The sequence below is a fragment of the Oncorhynchus masou genome, chromosome 29, assembly GCF_036934945.1.
Source record: "Oncorhynchus masou masou isolate Uvic2021 chromosome 29, UVic_Omas_1.1, whole genome shotgun sequence".
NCBI lineage: Eukaryota > Metazoa > Chordata > Actinopteri > Salmoniformes > Salmonidae > Oncorhynchus > Oncorhynchus masou.
Window position 1 is genome coordinate 63,211,363 of NC_088240.1, and position 17,487 is coordinate 63,228,849.

General features: G+C 41.1%; 2 protein-coding genes across 5 annotated transcripts in view; one reads left to right on the forward strand and one right to left on the reverse strand.

Annotated features, from left to right (window-relative positions):
• The window catches only part of LOC135520239 (platelet endothelial aggregation receptor 1-like), a 39,686-nt gene extending 33,431 nt beyond the window's left edge, over positions 1–6,255 (reverse strand). For 2 of the 4 annotated variants that reach the window (XM_064945642.1, XM_064945641.1), the window contains exons 1-2: positions 6,023–6,255; positions 3,919–3,983 (exon numbers count right to left, since the gene is read on the reverse strand). In XM_064945642.1, coding sequence (XP_064801714.1) covers positions 3,919–3,983; positions 6,023–6,037 — 80 coding nt within the window. In that variant the 5' untranslated portion in view covers positions 6,038–6,255. Of the gene's footprint in view, positions 1–3,900; positions 3,984–6,022 lie in introns of those variants that run through there. The other 2 variants (XM_064945644.1, XM_064945643.1) reach the window with 2 other exon arrangements.
• Positions 6,256–11,097: 4,842 nt separating this feature from the next.
• gpatch4 (G patch domain containing 4) lies at positions 11,098–15,250 on the forward strand. Its single transcript, XM_064945646.1, is given in 8 exon segments — positions 11,098–11,233; positions 11,537–11,620; positions 12,891–13,057; positions 13,164–13,277; positions 13,406–13,521; positions 13,696–13,746; positions 13,899–14,650; positions 14,653–15,250. Coding segments are annotated over 7 exon segments (1,389 nt in total). The 5' UTR covers positions 11,098–11,233; positions 11,537–11,541; the 3' UTR covers positions 14,763–15,250.
• The last annotated feature ends 2,237 nt before the right edge of the window (positions 15,251–17,487 follow it).

Below are 17,487 nucleotides of genomic sequence, written 5' to 3' on the forward strand. Positions count from 1 at the left end.
TTCATACTTTTACAGTGTTAGTTTCATCAGCTGTTGTATTATATGATACAAAACACAGGGAAAACTGAATTTTGACTGCACTGGGCCTTTACATTGTTTTTTACTTCACAGTTCTATGAAACTGAGAGCAAATTACGATAACAGACTACGACCATGCAGCATCTGCTTTCGATTAAGACAACCCTTCTAATGTAACTAGCTAGCCAGTTTATTTGCAGTCAGTGAGATAGGCTCGAGGTGAACCCATTTGTGTAGCTGTTGGTATATCTTTTCTCTGGTGTTGTTGTTGTTGTTGTTGTTGTTCATCTTCTTTAAATTTACAGGATGAGTTCTGGGCATCATTTCCTGTTTGGGGAGTAATAATGGTGTCCCATCTGGGCATTTATTTACCTCATGTACCTCCCTAAATGTAAAAAGCCTGCAGGGTATGTGGTTAGGTCATTATGCACAATGCATGAAGAAACATAGACCTAAACACGTGCATGAAGAAACATAGACCTAAACACGTGCAGGCAGATGTGCATCTAGAGACTCGTCCCTCTGAATTATGGCTGAATGACTGCACATTAGAAAGGTTCTGTGACATGCTAGCAGAAATAACTCAATAGGACAGTAACCAGGGGTAGAACTAAGAGGGGGATGTGTATCATAAGGTATTTGTCTCTTTCTTTCTCTATCTCTACTACCTCTATTTTTCCAGGAAGTTCAGTCTGGGCCAGTAAATTCCTCTCAGTTAAACCCAATTGATTTACTGGCCTGCCTCTGGCCTTCAGTGCGCTGCCTTTGGAGGGCAAGGAGGAAATCTGCTCCTTATTAATGTGATCCTTTATCGCAGCTTTTTCTTCACAGAACCAAAATATCTCCCTTTCCAGATGGGCCTGGTTCTGAGCATTTGGAAGTTAAAGACCAAACTCGTTTTTTTTTCCTCACTTTAGAACTTGAGCCACGTGTGCTACCCTGAAGGTGAACCCTTAAAAATGTTCCTATGCTTTGTCTTTGCGACTGTGCGTTCACAGCAGTGGTGCTGTAACCTATTTTGAGACCTATAGGTGGCAGCCATGTGGGCGTTATGCAGGCCAAATGTAAAGATATGGTAAAACAAATGTTTTGTGTCACACCTGCAGGTCTGCTCGACAGAACAGGAAGGCAGGGGGCAACTGGAGACAAGGGCCAGATGCACACCACCGCCACCACACAGGACGTCCTGGGCAAATAACACGGGGGGCAGGCGAGGAAGGAGAGGGGCCAGGAGCATCCCTTCCTCTTTGGGTATGATCTTCGCCAATCAAGGAAATGGCAAATGAAAGTAACATTTTATTTTTCTGTGTGCAAAGTAGGAACTAGAGATCTGAACTGAGGTAAAAATTTAAAAAAGTTGATAAAATAATAAGTTGGAGTGGAAATTCGCCGTTCTCTAATGGTAGCCTCACAACTAATAACTATAAATTGCTATAGCTGCGAGTAGGTAGTCAGTCATTTCCTTGTAGTTAACACACTGTAAAAGTAAGTGTTAATGCTTCTTCCTTTCCTTCAGCACTACTCCAAAAGCATCCTTTAAATGGGGTCATCTTGATCATATGGGTCATTCTACCATTTAAAAAAAGATGGCTCAATATTGACTCGACTAACTCATGTGCTCGCTCACTTCTTATAAAACACAGGGGCCAAGCTGTCTCTTGACCCAAATAGTTTGTTTGTTCTTCTCTGTTTATCTGATAAAAAACATGAGCTGGCGCACACGCAGAATAATAGTTTGTGGGGAGATGCTGACTAACGGCGAATAAACTATAAACTATCAAAATAAAGAAAGTCGCACAGTCCATGTATAATCTCCCAGCAATTTAATGGGTATTTACCAACATTTCGGCATCCCTGTGCCTTCCTCATGGTGAGGAAGGACCCCGAGGGAGGCACGGTGATGCCAAAACAATGGTAAATACCCATTAAATTGCTGGGAGATTATACACAGAGTGTGCAACTTTCTTTATTTTGATAGTTTACTTCTCTGTTTATCTGCCATGATGCAAAAAGAAAACTAAGTTAAAACATCCCAGTCTCCCAAACCCCCACAAGTCCACATTCTCCTAGCTCTTCCCCTCGCTCATCGCTGTGGAGCGCAGGGAGACAGAACTAGGACAAACAATAGGAAGCGGATAGGAAACATCTTGCCTGTAAACCCAGGTCTGCATCCCAACCTTCCCTTCCTCTGACAAGTAAACACAACTGAGGAGGGATTCTGGCGGGTAAAATAAAAACGATCCTCTACCAACACCATCATACCCATCCTGGCATTGCTGTACTCAGAGTTTCCAAGAGCAAGTCCATTGGGATGCTAACATAGACTGTTGTTTTGAATAACTATGATGTTGACGAGGGATACTCTCTCATTCTGCATTACTCTGTGACTAACTCTCCCTTTTATTACCTAACCTGAATAATGGAAATGTTTGTGAGGGGAGGGGATCTCATAAAACGCATGATGGAGAGCCATGGAATCACTGCTCCACACAGCTGGTGGACGACTGGTTTGGCTGTAGGTCGGGAACTGGGAAAAACATCAAGTGGGGCTCTACCAATACATGTCACTGGGGTGCCAAGCATGACATAACAGTTCTTTATTTTAACATTCAGAATTCACATTATATTGTAAATATGACATCTTGTCCAACAGTTGAGAATATAAATGGCTCTTGCTTCATTTACATAAATGACCTCACACCAGCTGCTGAAAGCAACGAAGAGTGGAAAAAACACAACCATTTTCTCAAGACGGCCTGAGAAAGCAATGAGACATTAAAGGGGATACATTTCCTCCCTCTTACAGCTCAGGTTTCTGTTTGTTACAGCCTTCCTCTATAAACACCGCATGAAACGAGAGGCACCAGAACAGGACCCCAAATCTTAATTACACATGTCTCCAACACGCCTCCACAATAGCCCCCTCCCTACCCAACTTCACCCACCCATCCAAACAACCATCAACACAAGCAGCTCCAAAGACACTTATCACAGTGAAAGTACTTTGTGGTCACTCCATTAACCCCTTCAAGTCCCCTCCCCCTCGATCCTCCATCCAAACCAGTTGTTCTCTATGAAGGTTTACTTGAGCCCGAGCCTATAGTAACTGGCCATGTCCCACAGCAGAACCGGTCCAAACCCACGTCTCGCATAGCTGCAGTCGTATATGCTCCAAATGATCTGCACGGCTGCAGAGCATATGGGGTTGAGAGACTTATACAAGCATGTGGCAGGAATATTACATCTCTGTCACCTTCTTTTGAACGTGCCATTGCTCTTTGCTGTTTTCCATTACGATGATTTATCTGCACAAAAGACTGAAAAGACGAGATTGACCAATCATCACATCATTCAAGTATTAATTTTAATATTGACAATCACTTTGGCTGGGGAAAAAATCCCTAGGTTTATCAATTGGGAGGGAGATTGCTTTGTAGATTTGACAACATTACATTTGCCAGACTACGATGTCAAAAAACCTTGTAAGAACCTCTCACACCCTCTGAAAAGTATAACCATTAATCCACCTTCTATATAAACAATGTTCTGAGTCCATAAAGTGACATGTTTGGATAGAAAACAAGCAAGGATCCACAACTACGATCTAAACTCAATAAAAACACACAAATTGTCTGTGACCTGGTATAAACCTTTCATGAAAAGCCATGGCTTTCATAAGAAAACCCATAGAGACCCAGTGTACTATGTGGTGTTACAATAAACCTTTATAAACAGAGGGTGTCTGCCATTTGGAAGACAAAATGAACATGAAGCTAATATACTGTAACTACATTTACCTCATCTCTACTCGTTCTATTTCTACCTCGGCTCTGGTGTGTCTGGCCAGTGTCATCCCAAACCAAAACATATCAGATAGCTCACCAGACCTCCATACTTCACCTCGTGGATGGAGAAACAGACGGTCGTAGAAGGCCAGTCAGAGGAGAGCAATGGAGAAACTCCAGCTGTTTGGTTTAAGAGAGGAATCTGTAGTTAGACCACAGACAGAAAAGAGATCCCCAAATCTGCATTCAGTACTCACTGATGGCAGTAACAGTCTGTAGACGAACAGACACATATCCAAGAGGTGTACTGTAGATGTGCAGAGCAGTATGTATGGACATTACACAGAAAAATCCACACGGAATCTCGATTTACCCACTGGGCACACGCTGGTTGAATTAATGATGTTTCCACATTATTTCAATTAAATTACATTGAACTAACTTGGAATAGATGTTGAATTGACATCTGTGCCCAGTGGGTATCTACTTTGGTAAAGAGGTCAGCTGACTACAGAAGGATATCAATGTGTTTTCCTGAGGATTTTGGTGAGCTGTCTTGGAGAGCACAGTAGATGGGAGTTTAGATGCTGTCAGGTCCAGGTGGCAGCGGCTTACTGTGTAAATCACATATCCTATCTTTCCTTTCCAGGTGTTGAGTGCAAAACTGTTTCTATGTGCAACAGCACCAGGTTCTCCCAAGAGCCTCCATTCGCAAGTTCTCTTTCGGTACTGCACTAGAGGATTTTAGACCAGTTTGCAGTCCTAAGGTAAAGCTGGGTGAAAACAGACATATACCTTACCTTTAAAACAATAAGAAATAGCCATAGAAAGAGTATATGTGTCATCCAAAGAGGAAATGTGCTACACATAGATATGAAAACCACTGGGTGTGTCAGATCCACCAGAGGACTCACTATGATTGTCCCATTTGGTATGTTTTCAACTTGAAGTGTTGAAAGTTGACTCAGTCACTCAGACCGTGTCACAATGTGTCGCACACTGCTAGAGGTGACAGCCACCTCATCCCCACGTTTCGTTGCCATTAGTCATGAATCTTGCCTTGCCACAACGTAGGCCTCCAGGTCAATTAAGATCTTGGAATACCCAAGAGGTGCTTAATAAAATGAAAAGACAACAGAGGAGGAGGCGGAGGCGGAGGCGGAGGCTGGCCGTTTGGCGTAAGGAAACAACAGCAGACCTACTCCCAACCGACCTACTCCCACTGACTTCCTCTGCTCTACATTCTCTAATGGAGGACATACTGCCTGCACATCAAAGGTTTGTGTGTCACAGATAGCAGGACAGCAGCCTTAGACAAGAGCTGTCCTAGTTATGACTAGTCAGTAAACCAATCTGGAGGCCCAGAAATGAGTGTGTTCTAGCCCACATCTGTATTATGAGTTGAGTTCTACTGTTTTGTCATTACAGTCATTATACCGTACCTAGATATTTAAGAGTAAGTCTTGAAAAAACAAACACCTAGGCCTAGTTAAGATACAGTAACATGAATGCACCTATATTCTTTATTGCTAATATAATTACAGTTACTATACTCGATGTGATGAAAATGAACATCAGTAATAAAGATGAAGAACGTTATATATTTGTAACAATATGCAGGTTGAGGTTCACATGAGTGAGGCACTTTTGCGTGGATGACATTTTGCAGTCCTCCTGACTTCAGATGGAGGGGGGTGGGGGGGTGGGGGGGGGGCAGGCAAGTGGAAGCATCTTTGAAACGACTTGAACCCTAAACCTAAACAACTGCAAGCCTGAACAAACAATACACATTAAGATGGCACTCTACGATAGCCAGATCATGCTTTGCATATCAAGACTGTAGACTAATCCTTCTAGAAAAATATGAATTGACCCAGTTTAGTTATGAAGATTTAGGATATGGCTATGCCCCAGAAAACACTCATTACAAGAAATACTCACAAAAACAGCATTCCAAATACAAATGTTCAGTATTCACGTGTTATTTTCTATCTACTGATATATATGGTAATATGCAGGCATGTCGGGATGTACTACTGTATGTGCTGTACTTCAGAGAAAAGAGCAAGACAACAGTTTTGGAGAGAATCAAATAAAAAAACATACAGATCTAAATATGGCCGTTACAGTTTGAATAATCTGCGAATAATCAGGCATAATCATTTTACAATAGAGACTTTATCGTTTGTTTTCTAAACGCATACGTTTTCTGCACTCACCTGGGTGAAAAGCATTTATTGTTAATCCACTGTATTTGCGGCGATAGTCTATTTATGCAACGAAAAATCTCCAAGTAAACTACCTCACGATATTATAACAAATTTCCAGCGGTGGAAAATGATTTCCAGAAATAGTCAGTGAAGAAAGAGCAGTTGTATAACTTCACAATTTCAGTGCATTGGTTTCTGCCGCATCCATCGGGGGGAGGGTCTGTTAGTCGTAGATTGTGGATTGTGAGAGGAGAGGCAAGTAGCGAATTGAAAAATTAACAGGAAAGAAGAACGAGAGAGAGATTGAGAGAGAGGGAGGGGGGAGAGTGAGAGATATAATTATAGAATAGTAAACATTTGATTACAATTTGACTTTTCACAATAAACAAAAACTAAATTGCCAAATTGATGTATTATCTTGTCGGAGGCCTGAAGTATATGGTTGATACAGTTTAAGTGGGATTGAACTAATAGGTGATGACGTCAAAGTGCACGTTTTTATCAACTCTTTGTCATACATGATCGATATTCATTACAGTAGCCTAGTTTAAGATCTGAAGAAGTGGATAGGGAGATATGGTCAGGAATTTGTGGCTCAGATTGTAAGAAATAAGGACCAATCGGCAATGACTACTTGATGGAAAACAGAAGAACTCATTGCATGCTAGATTAGGCCCTCAGTGTAGGTAGACATACCTAGTGCATCAGTGACATCATGTAGATGCAATGTTTGATGAAAGCATCTCTAAAACAGAACCAATAATTCAACATAGTAGGCCTGGTGTTGTATAGGCTTAGTCATTTATGTACTCCTGTTGAAAAATGTTAATATGCATGCTGCACATCATCCCCCCCCCCCCCCCCACACACACACACACACACTCCAGGCACCGGACACACGTTTTATTGACATTGGGTATTTCTGGCTTACAATATATATTGTGACTGCTGTGATAACTGTGTGTCTGGGTGGTTTATAGGGACTGTAAAGCAGCAAGAGAAGAGTTTCCTGGTAAACAGTAGGCTGGTGATGATAACTGGGGACTTCAGGACGTGTGTTTTTCCTGCCTGCTGAGTGTTTACACAGATAAACAGCACTGCATGGTGGGTTAATGGCACACACATCCTTGTCACGAGGAAACCAAGAGCCCACAGAAAACATAAAATGGTTTCCTGTAGGCTAGAGTGCCCTACCAGGGTCATCTGAGACAAAGCCTGACTGGACTCCTGTATGATGGACCTAATCATGTCCACCTGCCTGCCATGCGCTAATTGAGCCTGGGGACGCAGTTAGAATGGAACTGTAGCCTATGTCTCTACACAAACTCAAAAGCAAAGTTAAAATCAATTGAGCTGCAGAAAATCGTGGAATAAGACTAATTACATATTATGTAAAGATGTGCTTGACCCTTGACCCTGGCCCATCTGTTGATTTGCAGATTGCTCTCTCTCTATCTAATATGACCCCTGGTGGATTATGAAAGCTTTACTCATGTGGCAAGCTGCTGCTTTAAAATATAAACATATTGTGATAAAATACAATATTGATTATGAATCATTGACATTTTCAAAGCATGATAAGTAAAACAATTACAATGTTTCGATAGCTTCCCATAGGCTCCATAATTATAAGAAACGTGTAAAAATGTTACAAACAGGATGGGTATAAGTTGGAAAGGTTGGGGAAACAGCTGTTGATGAAAACGTTATCACAATGCAATTTTCTCTGGGGCCCCAACATGGGGATTATCCATTGGGACCCTAGGAGGCAGGTTTGCAAGAACAAGGGGGCAGGTAGGCCAACTGTCAGAACTGTGACAGGCTAATCAAGAGTCCACTATTGGAAAGATATAGGGCACATTTGTTTCAAATGACTGTAGTTTCAACACAGGAGGTTTGTGGTACCTTGATTGGAGCAGAATAGGTGGAATGGTATCAAACACATGGTTTCCATGTATTTCATGCCATTACATTAGGTCCATTCCAGCCGTTATTATGATCCATCCTTTCCTCAACAGCCTTCTGCGACTTTCACGTATGTATTGGGTAAGGGGTGGTATTGGAATGACAATGGCAATGTTCAGTTTGGCTCGCATGTACAACATTTATTAATTAAGGATTATTTGCAAATTCAAAACCACTTCTAATCAACTAAAACTGAAAACAAGTTCAGAACGTTGCTGATTGTGCTCGTCTGGGGTGTAATCATTTGTCCAAACCAGTGGAGACTGCTGAGGGAAGGATGGCTCATAATAATGTCTGGAAGGAAGTAAATACAATGGCATCAAACACATGGAAACCATGTGTTTGATGTATTTGATACCATTCCACTAATTCCACTCCAACCATTACCACGAGACCGTCCTCCCCAATTAAGGTGCCACCAACGAGAGTTACAATTGGACAAATTCCACTAGGTCCCTCCCCGTTTCGTTCAGTTTGCTTCTGTTTAAGAAACGTAAAAAAGCATTGGGGAAAGTAGGGATATGTGGAGTGGTGGAAAAAGTATCAAATTGTCAAACTTGAGAAAAGTAAAGATACCTTAATAGAAAATGACTCAAGTAAAAGTGAAAGTTATCCAGTAAAATACTACTTGGGTAAAAGTCCAAAAGTATTTGGTTTTAAATATACTTAAGTATCAAAAGTAAATGTAATTGCTAAAATGTACATTTGTATCAAAAGGTAAATTAAAATGTCAAATTCCTTATATTAAGCAAACCAGGCGGCACCATTTTCTTGTTATTTTAATGTACGGATAGCCAGCGACACACTCCAACACTGACATAATTTACAGACGAAGCATGTGTGTTTAGTGAGTCCGCCAGATCAGAGGCAGTAGGGTGACCAGGGATGTTCTCTTGATAAGTGTGTCAATTAGACAATGTTCCTGTCCTGCTAAGCATTCAAAATGTTACGAGTACTTTTGGGTGTCAAGGAAAATGTATGGAGTAAAAAGTACATTATTTTCTTTAGGAATGTAGTGAAGTAAAAGTTGTCAAAAATAGTAAAGTAAAGTACAGATACCCCGAAAAACTTCTAAAGTAGTACTTTCAAGTGAAGAAAGTAGAGGAAGATGGGTCAAGGGGGAGGGACTGTGAGAGGAGTGGTGTGAGTACTGTAGTAGATCTGTACCAGTACATAGGGATAGGCCAACAAGTGATATACAGTACCAGTTTGGATACACCTACTCATTCCAGTTTTTTATTTTATTTTTTACTATTTTCTACATTGTAGAATAATAGTGAAGACATCAACACTATGAAATAACACATATGGAATCATGTAGTAATCAAAAAAGTGTCAAACTAATCCAAATATATTTGAGATTCTTCAAAATAGCCACTCATTACCTTGATGACAGCTTTTCACAATCTTGGCATTCTCTCAACCAGCTTCATGAGGTAGTCATCTGGAATGCGTTTCAATTAACAGGTTTGCCTTGTTAAAAGCTATTTTGTGGAATTTATTTCCTCCTTTAATGCGTTTGAGTCAATTAGTTGTGTTGTGACAAGGTTGGGCTGGTATACAGAAGATAGCCCTATTTGGTAAAAGACCAAGTCCATATTATGGCAAGAACAGCTCAAATAAGCAAAGTGAAACAACAGTTCATTATTACTTTAAGTCATGGTCAGTCAATCCGGGAAAATTCCAGTTTCTTCAAGTGCAGTTGCAAAAACCATCTAGCACTATGATGAAACTGGCACTCGTGAGGACTGCCACAGGAAAGAAAGACCCAAAGTTACCTCTGCTGCAGAGGATAAATTCATTAGAGTTAACTGCACCTCAGAGATTGCAGCCCAAATAAATGCTTCACAAAGTTCTTGTAACAGACACATCTCAACATCAACTGTTCAAAGGAGACTGCATGAAACAGGCCTTCATGGTCGAATTGATGCAAGAAACCACTTCTAAAGGATACCAATAATAAGAAAGGACTTGCTTGGGCCAATAAACATGAGCAATGGACATTAGACTGGTGGAAATCTGTCCTTTGGTCTGATGAGTCTAAATTTTAGATTTTTGGTTCCAACAGCCGTATTTTTGTTAGACACAGACTAGGTGAACAAATGATCTCTGCATGTGTGGTTCCCACCGTGAAGCACGGAGGAGGTGTGATGGTGTTGGGGTGCTTTGCTGGTGACATTGTCAGTGATTTATTTAGAATTCAAGGCACACTTAACCAGCATGGCTACCACAGCATTCTGCAGTGATACTCAATCCCATCTGGTTTGCGCTTAGTGGGACTATCATTTGTTTTTCAACAGAACAATGACCCAACATACCTCCAGGCTATGTAAGGGCTATTTGACCACAAATAACAAGAGTGATAGAGTGCTGCATCAGATGACCTGGCCTCCACAATCACCCAACCTCAACCCAATTGAGATGGTTTGGGATGAGTTGGACCGCAGAGTGAAGAAAAAGCAGCCAACAAGTGCTCAGCGTATGTGGTAACTCCTTCAAGACTGTTGAAAAAGCATTCCAGGTGAAGCTGGTTGAGAGAATGCCAAGGGTGTGCAAAGTTGTCAAGGCAAAGGGTGGCTACTTTGAAGAATCTCAAATATAAAATATATTTGGATTTGTTTAACACTCTTTTGGTTACTACATGATTCCATATGTGTAATTTCAGAGTTTTGATTTCTTCACTATTATTCTATGATGTAGAGAATAGTAAAAATAAAAACCCTTGAATGAGTAGGTGTGTCCAAACTTTCGACTGTTACTGTATGCTTCAGTAAGATTGGATTTTTTGCATTTATAGCAATGGTTTTCAACTGTAATACAGAAAATTAAGGTTGTGGTGGACGCTACAGAGAGGTATTTGGGTGTATGAGACTTAAAGTCAGAAGAGTTACAGGGTGTGTTGTGTGATGGTGACTAGGCCTACCTATATCTAGGTAGGCCTAGATATATTTAAATAGTGGAATAGGGTGGTGAGTGTAGGGTTAGATAGATGGTAGGGTATTTGGTGATTTAAAAAAATATTTTGTATTTACAAGCAAAGTATAAGGGAGTTATACTCCAGTCTAGTAGGTGGCGGTAATGCAACATTTATTGGATGCCAACCGCCGTTAAACCTTATCGAAGAAGAATAAGAAGCGTAGTCTTTTCCGGTGCTGTGTCAGCTTGCTGAATTTACCTCATGGTTCCAGTCGAACTGTGAAAACGTTTTTACTTATCGCTTTTGAACAACAATGTGAGTCGAGATAACCAGATGAGGTAAAATTATTAGTACTATTACCCCTGTTTATGATTTTATAGCCAGCCCTTATTAGCACAGCAATGACTTGCATTGAAGTGTAAATGTTCTCTTAAAACTAACTAGCTAGCTTGTTAGCTAAACCCAAACTGAACTTTGACTGAGCAGTCTTTTTTTGCGGACTTTTAAAACAGAATTTTAAAAGTCTTTGTGCATTACTGTTCAACTATCTAATACATAAATATTGACATCTGATACTGAAGACCTGTCAAATGCAGTGTAATATAGCTAACGTTAGCTAGCTAACATGTTCATTTCTTTAGAAAAAATGGCAGAAACTGTTCAGGAAAAGAGCCGTGGACTGAAGTTTGCAGAGCAACAGCTACTGCGTCATGGCTGGGAACAAGGTAAAGTTCATGTTAGATTTTCAGAAAGGTATTTAGTAACAGTATAGTCATTTAATGATGGGCAGTATGCTAGCTAATGAACATTTTAAGATTACAGGCAGGAGTTTATATATCAAGTGTAACGTTATACATATGCCAGCTTGAACTTGCTTGTAAATTACATTAGTAGGCAGGGCAAACCAGTTTTTCGTGATTTAAATCCATCAGAACATGTTTTTGGACTCATTCGGCAGTTTTTACCTGATTTAAGTACAATACCATTGGAAATGAATGTTGAAAGTTCAATTTGTATTCCTGAAACTTGTGTTAAATGATGCTGGCTCATCGCTACAACTCCCGTACGGGCTCGGGAGAGACGAAGGTCGAAAGTCATGCGTCCTCCGAATCACAACCCAACCAAGCCGCACTGCTTCCTAACACAGCGCAACCCGGAAGCTGCACCAATGTGTCGGAGGAAACACCGTACACCTGGCAACCTTGGTTAGCATGCACTGCACCCGGCCCGCCACAGGAGTCGCTGGTGCGCGATGAGACAAGGATATCCCTTCCGGGCCAAACCCTCCCTAACCCGGACGACGCTAGGCCAATTGTGCATCACCCCACGGACCTCCCGGTCGTGGTCGGCTGCGACAGAACCTAGGCGCGAACCCAGAGTCTCTGGTGGCACAGCTAGCGTTGCAGTGCTCTAAACCACTGCGCCACCCGAGAGGCCGACCCAACTTTTTTGTGCCATTTCATTGACGCCGTGTTCTACACATCCCAGCATGTGTGACAATCAACGGTCCAAAACCAAAGATATTGATCTGTTTTGAGCAATAAATCTTATGTCATCGTGATGACTATATTATTTTATACTAACATCACCAATCTGAGGTTAAAGGATATGTAATTCCACAAAATGTTATGGTTTGAAAATGCAAGCTTGTGAGTAAGGTAGTAACAAACTGTCCACATTAGTGAAATTAGCGCTATATTCAATATGGCAAAATAATTAAACATGTCAATTTAACATGATTGTCTATGTTGCCTACTCACAAACTATTGCAACAATGCCATCTATTTCTCACTAATTTAACGATATAGAGTGTAAAAAAAAAAATTTACCGGGTGCTCTAGACTAGAGCCTCCGTAGTGTCTGTGCAGCAGCCTGAATGTTTGATGTCCCTAATAGTAGTAGTTGCAGTTGTAACTAATTCTGTGGTGTTATGAATGGTAACTAGATCTAATGTTCTTAGTCTACCACTAATAGAAGACCCCTCACTGTTCACAGGTAAAGGTCTTGGTCGGCAGGAGAATGGTATATCTGAGGCTATCAAAGTCAAAGTGAAATGTGACAAGGGAGGAGTGGGACATCGTCAAGGGGAGCAGTTCACCTTCCATTGGTGGGACCATGTCTTCAACAAAGCATCTTCTAGCCTGGAAGTGGAATCTGGCGAGGTAAGTTCTCAGAGGGGGGTGAAATGAAAGATTATTTTACCACTAGGCCACACACATTCACACACTTACATTGGGCCTAGGCTACATCTCCACCTTTCTGTTTTAGAATGGTGTGCAGGTAAAGAAGTTGGTGGAGGAGGAAGAGGTAGGAATGATCTCCAACAAGAAGCCAACGAAAGCCATGTTGGGAAGAGACAAACTTTATGGATGCTTTGTGAAGGTACAGAAAAACAAATCCAAATGGAACACACCCATATCTGTGCCAATGAGCGCTCTTGATAGTACAGAAAGATACTGCACTTACGCAGACTGGATGGACTGGAACGGTTTTATTTCTCTTCCTCCTAGTCTGCCACCCTCCTGGCAGGACTAGAGCAGCCAGAGCAGAAGTCCTCCAGTACAGATGACAGCAGCAGCAGCTCTGATGATGAGGACCAGAGACTGGACCTCTCCAGCACCACCAAGTAAGAACCTCGCTGCCCAATACCATCCACCAACATACAGGGATTGATATCAGTTTGTGAAGGTTATTTGTTTTCATGTCAATGTGAAGATTAAACCCATACATTGTTAATGACAGTGGTTTTATGTACTCACAGTTTAAATAATAAATGCTGTTTCCCTCTCCCTTTGTATAGGCTATCAGACGCTGACCTGGTGAAGGCTTGTGGAGGACGCACCGCCCACAAGTAAGTTGCTTGTCACCAATACTTTTGTAATAAACCATAAACAAATCACATGAATGTGTGTTCTATCTTGGTGCATGCTGTTGGTGAAGGGCTTGAACCTGGTCTTAATTAGGAAGCTAAACATTGTTTGTCCCTATTCCTGTTCGCAACAGAGGAGCCAGACACGGCCTTACCATGAGTGCCAAGCTAGCCAGACTGGAGCAGCAGGAGCAAGAGTTCATGGCAAAGTATGGCAAGAAAAACCAACTAGCGGCTGCAACACCAGGTAGCGTCACTACCCAGCCAGCTGCCCATATCCCTGAGGATGAACTGACCCATGAGACCCCGGGGAAGAAGACCAAAAAGAAAAAGAGGAAGAATCACTCAGAGGATACCTGTGAGAATGTGGCTGAAGAGAACGCTGATTCTGCTGTTGTCTTCAGAAGTACCAACATGAAAATAAAGGTGAAAAAGAAGGAAAGTTTAAAGGAGAACACTGGGGAGGTGACAGTGGTTCCTGTAGAGGAGGAACTAACGTCTGTGGAAGATAATACAGCAGACAATGCTCAGCCAACCAAGAGGAAACGTTCAAAACAGAGGAAGGTGTTGGAAGAGGGCGAGAGCTGTCATCTAAATGGAGAGGTGTGTGAAACTGATATCATTTCTATAGAGAGTGAAGGCGGAGGAGGCTGTGAAGACGCTTCGGAGGGAGAAGGTGCCACTCGGCAACAGACGGACTCCTACACTACTACCAAGAAGAAGAAGTCCTCCAAGAACAAAAAGGTGGCTGAGGAGATGGAACACTCTACAGATAGAGAAACCAACCAATCAGAAACTGTGGCGGACACCCCTCCAAAAAAGAAAAAGAAACGGGATGGAGCAATAGAGAGAACAGTGGAGGAGGAACCTAAAATAAAAGGTAAAAAAATAAATGCAAAGCGGTCAAGCAGACCGTAGAGGACAGTTTGCACGATGTATTGGACTCCATACCTCTAAAAAAGAAAAAGAAGAAAGCTAAACAACAGGAACCACTTTGATGAGGACTCGTGGTTGCCTTGTTGGAAAGGAAACAGGTCAGGGATTTGGGTCAGCGCTCTAATACATCTTATAGACACATGAAACCATCGAATGAAATGAGGTATATTTTTAATTAATGCTTATTGCAACACCATGCAAAAAGGATGTTTTGTTTCTTGTCAACATATTTATTTGTATGGAAAGATTCAACTACAGACTATTAAGAAAATATATCTTTAGTCGTCAACTAGTGTTTTTATACAGCTTCTTGTATGGTGGTCTTGTATTGTTCATATTCTCAACATGGATGTTTTAAACAATGTGATATCAACATCATGAGGTTGCTATGTATGAGCACAGTAATGTATTTTCTTTGCTCAATAAACTTTCCTTACTACTTTGTGTGATGAAGTACAAGTGCCAATTAAAGCTGCTGTTTTAGAAGTATTACATTGTTTATAAAACAGTGATTTTATTAAAAGCGGAACCTATGAAAGCCCTACACAAATGAGTGTTTATTTTTTATATACCTTTTACAATAGATCTTTGACTGTGAACGTGGCTCAATTTACCCTGACCATATGATTCAGCATTCCAATTAGCCGAAGGTGCATTGTTTGGGTTAGTTAAAGCACAATCATGACCCCACAGGTTGATGCTTCCAAAACCTATGAAAAGAATACAATGAATGAAAAAACAACTGAATAAAATAATGATTTAGGGCTGAATTCAATCTGTCGAGGAAGATCCACGTTAAGATTTGAAGGTAATGGTTTCTGATTGGTCCGGCATGCAGCGTTTACCGTGAATGCAGTCTGCGAACGTGGGAACACTGATTTTAAATTTCAATCGAGCTACAATGGAAACCTTCGATGGTACCGATTGAATCCAGCCCTTGGTGGAGAGTTGTTGTATTTCAACATGCTTCTTTGTTGTATTTATACTGATTGGAATGTCCTTACACATCAGTCAGATTCTGATTACGTCCATCAACCCAAAGCCATTGAATGTCTTCTGCTATGTCAGTCAGGCCAATCCAGTACTCATGATCATCATAGTAGGTTTGAGGGTTGAGAATGAATTCCTGAATGAGAAATTAAGAAACCCCAATTCGATACAAATGAGTACATAGGCGACATTTAACAGTTAGCCACAGTTCTGTGAGCCAGCCTGACAGTGTCTAAACGTTATGGATATATGCATCTTGTCTGGTCCAAATGAAAGAGATTACGGTATGAAAGTACTTCCTACTTCCTGTAGTCAGTCCCCTACTTTTTGTGAATGGGCGAGACATTATTTTTGAAGTGCCTTTGAATGGGATATGGTAGTAGGTGCCAGGTGCACCAGCTTGAGTGTGTCAAGAACTGCAAAGCTGCTTCTTTTTTGAATACTCAACAGCTTCCTGTGTGTATCAAGAACGGTCCACCAACCAAAGGACATCCAGCCAACTTGACACAACTGTGGGAAGCATTGTCAACATGGGGCCAGCATCCCTGTGGAACACTTTCGAACACCTTGTAGAGTTCACGCCCTGACAAACTGAGGTTCCTAATGTTTTGTATACTCAGGGTATAAGATATATATACAATTCTATTCGTATTCGTGTATTGATTTGCTCATACCCAATTCCTTTTATCAACATATTTGACGCTCAAGAAGTAAGATACATCGCCGAAAGTTAGAAAGGTCTTATTTGAAGCCCATTCTTAGCCTACAAAACGAGACAACAGGAAGTACCACTTTCATACTGTATAACAAAGAGCACAGATGTAGCAGTGTTAATGAACGTCTTGTTGTGAGGGAGTTTCCTTGAACATACAGTAGCTATAAACAGTTGAAGTTGGAAGTTTACATAAACTTAAGTTGGAGTCATTAAAACACGTTTTTCAACCACTCCACAAATCTCTTATTATCAAATTATAGTTTTGGCAAGTCGGTTGGGACACCTACTTTGTGCATGACACAAGTAATTTTAACAACAATTGTTTACAGACAGATTATTTCACTTATAATTCACTGTAACACAATTCCAGTGGGTCAGAAGTTTACATACACTCTGTTGACTGTGCCTTTAAACAGCTTGGAAAATTCCAGAAAATTATGTCATGGCTTTAGAAGCTTCTGATAGGCTAATTGACATCATTTGAGTCAATTGGAGGTGTACCTGTGGATGTATTTCAAGGCCTACCTTCAAACTCACTGCCTCTTTGCTTGACATCATGAGGAAATCAAAATAAATCAGCCAAGACCTCAGAACAAAAATTGTAGACCTCCACAAGTCTGATTCATCCTTGGGACAAATTTTCAAACACCTGAAGGTACCATGTTCATCTGTACAAACAATAGTACGCAAGTATAAACACCATGGGACCACGCAGCCGTCATACCGCTCAGGAAGGAGAAGCGTTCTGTCTTCTAGAGATGAACGTACTTTGGTGCGAAAAGTGCAAATCAATCTCAGAACAACCGCAAAGGACCTTGTGAAAATGCTGGAGGAAACAGGTACAAAAGTATCTATATCCACAGTAAAACGAGTCCTAAATCGACATAACCTGAAAGGCCGCTCAGCATGGAAGAAGCCACTGCTCCAAATACTCCATTAAAAAGCCAGACTACGGTTTGCAACTGCACATGGGGACAAAGATCGTACTTTTTGAAGAAATGTTCTCTGGTCCGATTAAAAAAAAATAGAACTGTTAGGCCATAATGACCATTGTTATGTTTGAAGGAAAAAGGGGGAGGCTT